The sequence below is a fragment of the Aedes aegypti genome, chromosome 2 (genome assembly GCF_002204515.2).
Source record: "Aedes aegypti strain LVP_AGWG chromosome 2, AaegL5.0 Primary Assembly, whole genome shotgun sequence".
In the NCBI taxonomy this organism is placed as follows: Eukaryota; Metazoa; Arthropoda; class Insecta; order Diptera; family Culicidae; genus Aedes; species Aedes aegypti.
In genome coordinates this window covers 205,526,731-205,536,677 of record NC_035108.1, presented here as the reverse complement: position 1 = coordinate 205,536,677, position 9,947 = coordinate 205,526,731, and the positions used below count along the sequence as shown (strand labels likewise).

The 9,947-nt window shown below is 41.7% G+C and overlaps 1 protein-coding gene across 1 annotated transcript; it reads left to right on the top strand.

The window, feature by feature from the left end:
• Nucleotides 1-497: 497 nt before the first annotated feature.
• Nucleotides 498-3,938, top strand: LOC5570335 (Y-box factor homolog). Its single transcript, XM_021843784.1, has one exon. It carries the CDS (start codon nucleotides 786-788, stop codon nucleotides 1,851-1,853), a length of 1,068 nt encoding a protein of 355 aa, XP_021699476.1. The 5' UTR covers nucleotides 498-785; the 3' UTR covers nucleotides 1,854-3,938.
• Nucleotides 3,939-9,947: the final 6,009 nt, after the last annotated feature.

Here is a 9,947-nt window from a genome sequence, read left to right as displayed (position 1 = left end):
GATTTTGTTTATCAAAGTGATGGGCGCATCTGGAATCTAGGTTTATGAAATGTGTATTAAAGTGAAAAGGTTAAAGTTTGAGTATATTTTCTCCAATTGGGATTAAAAATTGCACATGAAAATTTCATTGGTTATTTTCTCATTGTTATTGATTTGTCAGATAGGCCCTTATCGCGAATCCCTCTCGATTTGTATGATTATTCATATTATGCACTCTGAACATAACGATCATTTCAAAATGCTCAACCAAATCCAACAGAAACGAGCAAAACGAAATTATTGCAGTTTGCTTCGCTCCGTTTCGCTCGTACGTTGTCAAAATTGACAGTGACAGCTCCGCCCAGCACGCATGACGGGTATGCAGTTTTCGCAGTAGCCGGCTCTACCTTACGACGTACGTCCGATGTGATGTTTCTTTCGCACCAATGGAACGAAATGGGGCCTTTAGAATGAGACGGCCTGTATGATGAACTGAGCACAGGGTAACAAGAAAAATTCTTTGCTCCGTTCTATCAAAGTCGTGTGTTCCAACATGCGGTACCAGCAGCTGCCTTGGTGAAAAAGTAAAAATGTGACTGTGCTTACTAATGGGAAGATAAAATCCGTACATTCACCGAAAATACGATCCAAAATAGCATGACTATAACGTTAATTTTTACATCATAACAACCAGAACGCAACATCAAATAGTCATTGTCCAGTGGTATACCAACATCTGAGTTTTTCCAATTCGAAAAAGTGTAGTGCCGTCTGTAAACCGAACTAGCAGGAAGAGCTATAACAACATGGCTGACCAGCAGGCAGTAAGTGCGCCAGAACAGCAGCCCCAACAGCCGCAGCAACAGCAGCAGCCGCAGCAACAACAACAGCAGCCGCCTCAACAGCAAACTCAACAACAGCAGCAACAGCAACCGGAACAACAACCTCCGGCCAACAAACCTGCAGTCCCACAACAGCAAAAGGAAGTGATTGCTACCAAGGTTACCGGTGTGGTAAAATGGTTCAATGTAAAGAGCGGTTATGGTTTCATCAATCGTGGCGATACGCAAGAAGATGTCTTCGTTCATCAGTCAGCTATCGCACGTAACAACCCCAAAAAAGCCGTCCGTTCTGTCGGTGATGGTGAAGTGGTTGAATTTGACGTTGTCATCGGAGAAAAGGGTAACGAGGCAGCCAACGTAACCGGTCCCCAGGGTGAACCGGTGAAGGGAAGTCCATATGCCGCCGAAAAACGTCGTGGATACCGACAGTGGTGGCAGAAGCGTGGCCAACGCCGACCACACTCCAAGGACGGCGAACCACTGGAGGAACACAATGAAATGGAAGGGCAAAATGGTGAACCCCAACAGCAGCAACAACAACAACCTCCACAGCATCAGATGAAGCAGCAACCACTTCAACAGCGCCGTGGATTCCGTCCTCGTGGACGTGGAGGTTATGCCTACTCGTATCGTCCACCTCCGCGAGGTCCACGTCGTGATGGTCCCCCAATGAACGACAATGGACACATGGACCAAAATCAAATGATGGACGGTCAAAACGGACCTCGTCAAGGTGGACGTGGTGGCGGTGGCCCGAGACGTTTCTTCCGCCGTAACTATCACAACGGTGGACGAGGTATGGGTGGCCCCGGAGGACCCCCACGACGAGGTGGATATCGTAACGATTATCAGAACGACTACCAACAGAACGGACCGGAACAACCTCGCCGTATGAACCCAGTACGCGGTGGCGGCGGTCGTGGTCGCTTCCCGCGTCGAGGTGGACGAGGTGGTCAGAGACCCAGGACCGATGCAGGAGCTGGCGGAAACAACAACGCTGTCCAGAATACCACTACCGAAAGCTCCGCATAAACAACTCGCATCGAAAACTCGCAAGGCAGAGAACGCATTTTCCACACAACAACGTCATGAAACATCCCAAAACATCAATGAAGGGAGTAACTGCAACCAAAAACTCCCGGTGTGTTTCCTTACGTCTCTTGGGATAGAGTCACTCAATATGTGCGTCAACATGAAAGCAAAACCCATAGAATATAGAAAAGTATAAAAACCTATACTATTTTAAATGTAACTATTCAATTGACAACCAAATTGAATATTGGATCGTGTTATGAAACGGCAAAATGTTTAAATTTTGAATCGAATCGGAAAAGCATAGTAACAACCAAAAAATAAAAGCTAAAGCAGCAGCTCGATTGAAAGAGTAGTGCGGCGGAGCAGCACATCGGGTTAGGTCGGACATAGGACGTCGTTCGCTAGCTGGTTAAGCGATCCTCCTAACAGTAGTGCAACCACGTAAAGGAACAAACAATCATTGGTAGCCGGCTGTTGGTGCAACAACATGAACGAACCGTCGATGGAGTCTTCTACCCCACATAAACAAACGATCATAAGAAACACCCAACAACAAGAACAACACATCAACATACAATCACCATCAATCAATGCACAGTCTCGTTGTGGAGGCCTTTCAACATCGCGAGGCTTAATTGCTATCCTGGGAGGACAAAGTCGAACCGGTTCCGGACCCAATTGCTTGCCGATTGTCGTGGTACCGACTCATCTCACACCGTTAGAAGTGCCCGTTTCACTCCACGCTACGGTAGGTCAACGACTACTAACAGGAAGATCCCCGTGCAAGTAATTCTGTAACACACTGTATTGTTTTTTCGTATCGTTTTATGAAATTTAAAATTCGCGTCTTATGTTGCCTCGGGAATCGCGCCCGAGAGATTAGGAAACGTTTTTAGTAATAAATTGCGATCGCATTCGAATCATCCTCGGCAAAAAAAGAAGATATACGGAAACCATCGTCTAACGTCAAAACAACCAATATTCGGTTTGGTTCAAAATAAGAAGTTTTTGATTTGCTAATAATTAAAGAGATAGTAATTCCGGAAGGAACAAATTTACACAAAATACTAAGGAAAAATACACTATCCGTTTAAAATCACTTAAAATCAGCAACAGTAGAGGAAAAAAGTGTTTAAGTAAGGTACATAATATCTAGCAAGAAAAGGAAAAGAGAATATGAAGGCATCAGATGTTTAGTCAGAGCATGAAAGTCGCGAAACGAGATTAAATCTTATTTTCCGCGTACCATATTTTTGGTCTTGGTTTTCTTTTTCTTTTCGCGCTCTAATATCTTTCGTGTTACATTTTCGTTTTGTGTTTGCTTTACCAGAGAGATAGTCACGAGCAATGATATTTTTAGTATTTGGAACAGGCGCACCAAACGCGCTCCGTCGATTTTTATTTTAAGAAGATTTTTGAAAACGAACACATCATTGCGTACACATTTACATACATTTACAATTAATAACAATGCAGTCGAAGGGAGAAAAATCTTAAGCATTTTATATCGATGTTTTTTGAAGCGTAGAAATATCATTTTAATAAGAAAAGCATGAAACAATATCTAACCCCTCTTTCAACCAAATATTAATAACTCACAGAAGAAGCAAAGATATGCGAATGAAAACCTTGTAACAACCTAGAAGGCCAGAAAGCAACAGCAAAAGGTAAAATAGGCGAAAGCACGATTGAAGGAGTGAAGAAAATGATTCAACAAAACCAGTTATATAAAATCAAGCTAATAATCAGTAAGGAATGATAAAATAAACTACTTAAATAAGAAATGAAAACAAAAAATGTACTAGTAATAAAGATATCGAAGAAAAATAACACGTTTGTTAGCTCCAAGAAGCGAAAAATTATAAGAATGCACGGTACATTCGAGATGAAAACGCCGAGGACTCGTTCTTAAAATAAAACCTTTAAAAATCGTTAGATACAAGAGACCGTTCGTTTCTCTGCCGCGTGTGCGATTCAACTAGAAGTGGATGGACATCAGAAAAGAAGCAAAAACAACATACTGAAAAAATGATAAATCGAGAAAAAAAGGATTAAATCCGGCAAAAAAATTGCAAAATTTAATGGACCGTCTTTTATTTTACATTTCGATGAAAGAAAGGTAAGGTGGAGGTATGAAGTAGCACAGTGTACTAAAACACATTTATAATCGAGATGTCTGTGGTCGTAAGAGATCCTGGGTTTTCCAGAAAAAATCAACATTTTTAAAGTCGTGGTGCTTAACATTTACGTTACCAGTCTGCGACAAGGCATTTTCAAACAGCTGTCATTTCGTCAATTTCCATTCGATTTTTTTGAAACTACCCTCAGTTTACTTTAAAAAGGTTTCAGTTATTTGTCATAAATGGACAATTCTGTATTCGGAACCATGCCGGAGATATTTCGGGTTGTACTGGGGTCACGAGGGTGCCCAATTCGGGAAATGTGATTATTTTTTTATTTGTTTAAGCTACAACTCTAAAGATTTTATTCGAAACGTGAGATAATGGTCGATTGTCATCAATTCAACATAATTTGAATAAGTGGACCGTTCCGGAACATGGTAGTCGGTTACGCCAGGGCCAGTTTGGGGACATTTCTGTTTCATGTCCAAAACATGCGACGTCTCAATATTCATGAATTCGGGAGAACATGTCAATAGAGGTAGAATAAACTAAATTTCAATAGATTTGGCCACTCCAGAGCACCTGACACAGGTTCCGCCAGAAAACATACCGTGCGACGTATCAATCCTCGTGAATTCGAAAGAACACGTCAATAAAAGAAGAAAAACTCCGGTACATACAGATGTGACCTTTCCAGATCCTGGCACAGGTTCCACGAGGGCCTCTTTGAGGACATTTCCGTTTTTTTGTCGGAAACATACCGTGCGACGTATCAATCTTCGTGAATTCGAGAGAACTTGTTAATAAAAGAAGAAAAAGCTCGGTACGAACAGATGTGGCCACTCCATATCTCTAGGCACAGGTTCCACGAGGGCTTCTTAGGAAACATTTCCATATTATGTCCAAAAACATACCGTGCGACATCTCAATTTTAATGAATTTTAAATAACTTGTCAATAAATGAAAAATAAAAGTAATAAAAGATTTGGCAGCTTTTGACACAGGTTCCATGAGGGCTTCTTTGGGGATATTTCTGCTTTTATCTCAATCTTTGTGAATTGTCAATAAAAGAAGTATCAACTTATTAACATGTGATGTGGCCACTCCATAGCTCCAAGCACAGGTTCCACCAGGGCCTCCTTGGAGATATTTCGGTTTTATATCTATAACAAACCGTGTGACGTGTCAATCTTCGTGAATTCGAAAGCACATGTCAATTAAGGTGAAGATGAATCGAAGCCAACGTTTTCAAGAGCACGGATCTGGAGAACCGAACATCCGTTCAAGCTGAAAACCTAATCGATTGGTCACTAGCTGGTGGTGACCAATCGATTAGGTTTTCAGCTCAAACGGATGTTTGGTTCTCCAGATCCGTGCTCTTGAAAATTTGAACTTTGGCTTCGGTTGAAGTATGAACTAGGTATCAACCTGGGAGGGAGAAACCAATACAAAATTTATGTACGTCATAGTGAGCCGAGATTCTGCTGTCACGAACTGTCACTGTGAGCCCAGATCTTGAAGAATGGACAAACTTGATAAAAGCGCGTAATTGATCAAAACAAATTTTTGCATTCCAACAAAGTTGACAACAGTCGGTTGAAAATCAATTCCAGCAACACTTAAAAGCAATGGTACCTTTTAATTTGATCGAATATAAAGTAATGAAACACGCATCTTTATACTGTTTTCCAATCATCATTAAAATTGAGTGCACATAAAACTATGGCCCTTTTTCCAAGTTTGTCCAGAAAGATCGAAGGTACACAATAAAAGAAAACTAGCGATTTTCCCCAAGCCTGCCTTGATTGTCGTTGGTGAGCGGGAGTTATCTTGCAATTTGGAAAAGTGTTGTGTCATATTTCGTGTGTAGTATCGGTGCCTCCCTCCCAGGTATCAACTAATTAGGTCACTCCTAAGCACCTGGTACTGGTTCCGCCAAGGCCTCTTAGGGGACATTTCAGTTTCATGTCCAAAACCTATTGTGCAACGTTTCAATCTTCATGAATTCGACAGAACATAACAATTAATGAGGAATAGACCCTGTGTTTCCACTCCTGAGCATCACGTACAGGTTCTAGAAAGGCCTATTTTATGACATTACCGTTATTTGAAGGAAAAAAATATGTCAATAAATGAAGAAAGACCTCGCTACCAACAGATCTGGCTATTCCAGAGCACAAAGAATAGTTTTCGCCGAAAACCTTTTTTTGAAAATTTTCCGTTATTTGAACAAACCATGATGTGCCACAGATAAAGCATAATGAAAATTCTGAAAATAAATCTAGAATAAAATACATATAAACTGATGTGGCTTCTCTTCACTGATGCAGTCTTAGGCAGGATCTTGCTGAACAGATGTTTCCTACGATTTTTGGAAAATCTGTTATGCAGATCTTCATGAATACACCAGGAATGCGCTGTGCTACTAGTTAAAACTCAGCAGAAAGCTGAGAAAAAACTAACAAGGAATTCACCAGAATTTTGTTTCGAACATCATCAGCATTCCAACAAGAATCCTAAAAAGGTTGCTCCAGCTGGAGCGAGCGATGGGACCGGAAACACCAACTAACCCAATGTACTTTTCATAACAATTGTGGAATCTCTCCAGTAACTTTCTTCACTATCAAATGGACGAGGCTGGATTAACATCAAATTCAATCGAATGTTGCCGACAAAAAGTTTTCACAATTTAATTGAATCCTAAGGTGGATTTTTGCATACCCCTGAACATAAATTTAACACACAAGAAAGATAATAACAAATATTTGACAGATCTAGAGTCAGATTAATAGCTTGCAAATTTTGCATGAGATTCTCACATAAATTTTATAGCAAACTAAGGCAGGATTCTCACAAAATGTTGAGAAAGATTGTCAGGATATTATCCTGGGAAAGGTTTTCACGCAATCCCCAATGAATTGTTTACATAATCCAGTGCAGGACCATCTCCAGATTCTAGAACAGAATTCAAAAATGAGTCTTGGATGGGGTTCTGACGAATCACTAAGGTAATTTTTTACAGAATCCTGCGCATGATTCTCCCTTAATCTGGGATTTCAAGTTAAAAAAAACCCTAGACAGGATTTTCAAATAATACTAAAAGAGATACAGACAAAATCCTATGAAAATTGCTGAGAATTATTTTTCATGGGCAACATTTTATTAGGGTTCTGGGCTTCTAACTTAATCATTAGCATTACACGCTCAAAAAAGCGTTCTGGAAAACGTGAACTGTCAAAAATACACCGTGAACTACCATGAACGTTCTCGTATACATGATCTAGTTCACGGTGTATTTTTACTTGTTGACGAGTTCACGCCTGCTGTTCGGATTTTTTTCTGTGTAGCATTAAGCATTTCGCACAAATTCGTAGGTGGTACAGTCCTTGACCATTGTATGAGGGTTGCCTCCTTCCCGTCCGTTACCAAAGTCAGAGGTTTGGAACTAACCTCTGACTCTTAGACAAGATTGACGCATCCTCCAATAATCGAGAGCTGTCCTGGCCACGTCCTTGCGAAAGCTGGGGAATGGGAAAGGATGATTGATTGAACACCTACTTAAGAAAGATGCAGAGAACTCTACCTTTCATAGGTGTTACGGGATGTCGTGGAATGTTGATGGAAAGGGTAGTGCCATAGGTACGTTCGGTAGACGTTCTGGTCGACAAAAATGATTAGTATTTACGCATTGTGGTTATTCGCTGCTGATCAGAACAAACTCACCAAATTCCTTTTTCGAAAATCCTCTGCAATTCTTAATCCATCCCGAGCCGAGTATCCACGAACCACATTCAATTTTGGAATCAACAAGCACGGGAGATAAAACAAAAACGAGTCGCGATCGATGGTGCCATCACAGAGCACTTTCGAGCAAAACGCAAGCAAATCGAATAAAAGTAAAAACAAAAGTTCACGAAACATCTTTAGATAAATATAATCTCCGATAAAAAAACACATCTATCACTTTGAAAAACTTGTTTCCACACAACATTTGCACATGGCGAAGTACCATCCGCCGAATCTAATTTTCACCCCAGGGCTTCTAACTTAATCATGAACACAAATCTCACACAATTTTCGGCAAGATTATCACAGAGGCAAATATTTCATTTCGTTTTTTCAATTTCTGCCAACCTCTGAGCGTTGCCTCTTTACACGTGTTGCGGACTCCTCTGCTACCTCTTTAGTTGAAGCATTGAACATCTTCCTTGATGATGAGCCGGATGGGCGTCATCCCGACTATGATGCACACAGCCTCTTTAGATACCGTTCGGTATGCACTTGCTACTCTTAAGCACATCATCCTGTACGTGCTTTCTAACCAGTTTAGGTTTCTTCTCTTTCTTAGCGCTTTTGACTAGATTGGTCCTCCATACCTTAGTGTGGATAGCGCCACGCTTGCCAGTAGCTTACGTTTGCTGGCAATTACAGCAGAGCTGTTAGACATCATCCTCGAGAACGCCCCAATAGCCGTAGATGCCCTTTTACAGGCATATTCAACGTGGCTAGCGAAGCTCAGCTTGTCATCGATCATTACCCCAAGATGCCTAAGGGATCGCTTGAACTCTATGGTGCAATCACCTACCGAGATAAGCGCCCGTTGCTCGGACTTGCGGTTGTTGACCACCACCACCTCAGTCTTGTGATGGGTCAGTCCTAGTATTCTAGACTTCATCCATTCCTCAACTATGGAAATAGAGTCGGAAGGAGCAGCCTCAGAACGACATCGTACGTTCCATAACATCAGGCACAGGGTTTAATCTGTTGGTACTCCCACGACAATTCAAACGCTATTCTGTCCCTTCATCTTCATTCATCAATGGCGTCTCAGCAGCTAAAACCATAAATTTCAGAGAGTTTTACTTTTGACAATAAGGTGACTGTATAGTTGCATTGTCCGTCACTATACCGTAAAAAATCCATATTTCGAGCTCGCTCCTTATTTCGCTCACTGTTATTCTGAACATATTTTGCAGAAGATTTTTGGGCTTAGGGCGATGACATATTGCAGGAGTAGAGAAGGGATAAAAGGAGAGAAGAGAAAAGAGTCAAAGCTCTCTCAATGCAAACTATATGGGAAACGCGCTTACCTGGTATACTGAAGGCGAAGCGAAGAGGTTCAAAGAGATCTGTGGAAATCATTTGCTGCTTCGATGCGCAAGAACGCTAGTGAACGCTAGAGGAATATGATATGACTGCGCTCGTTTTTGGCGTGAATGGAGCACGGATCAGAACGTTTGCTAGTAAATTAAATCCACAAATAGGGAATTTTATAATTATTGCAGAGCAATCAAATAAAACGTCTAGCTTGACTGATTACTAGCAGTGGAATGAAAATTTTATTCTATCTTAGCAACTAATAACAAAACACATAGCGACGCGTATTACTGTGCTACTACGATCGCAACACTCCTCCCTAATCCGCGACGCCTGTTAACTTCCGGAACTTCTGCTGCTTCTGTACGGTCATCGGTTTGGTGAATCCGTCAGCTGGCTGTTCCGTTGTAGAAATGTAATTGAGCTTCACGATGCCTTGATGTAGACTGTCGTGAACGAAGTGATACCGTATGCTGACGTGCTTTGTCCTCGGGTTGTACGCTCCATTGTTGGCAATGCTGATCGCCGATTGATTATCGCATCGCACGGAAATCGATCTTGCTTCGAAAAACTGCGACTGAAGGTTTCTCCACCACATAGCTTCCTGAATAGTGCGCGACATGGCCATATACTCCGCTTCACACGATGAGAGAGCAACGGTGGGTTGCTTCTTGACGTTCCACGAGATAGCACCGCCTTGCATCAGGAACACGTAGCCGGTCATGGATTTCCGATCATCCACATCTCCTCCCCAATCGGCATCGCTGTATCCAACAATTTCCGCTGGAGCGCTTGCCGAATACTCCAGTTTCTTCGTGGTAGTACCTTTCAGGTACCGGATTATCCTCTTCACCGCTTCCCAGTGAGGACG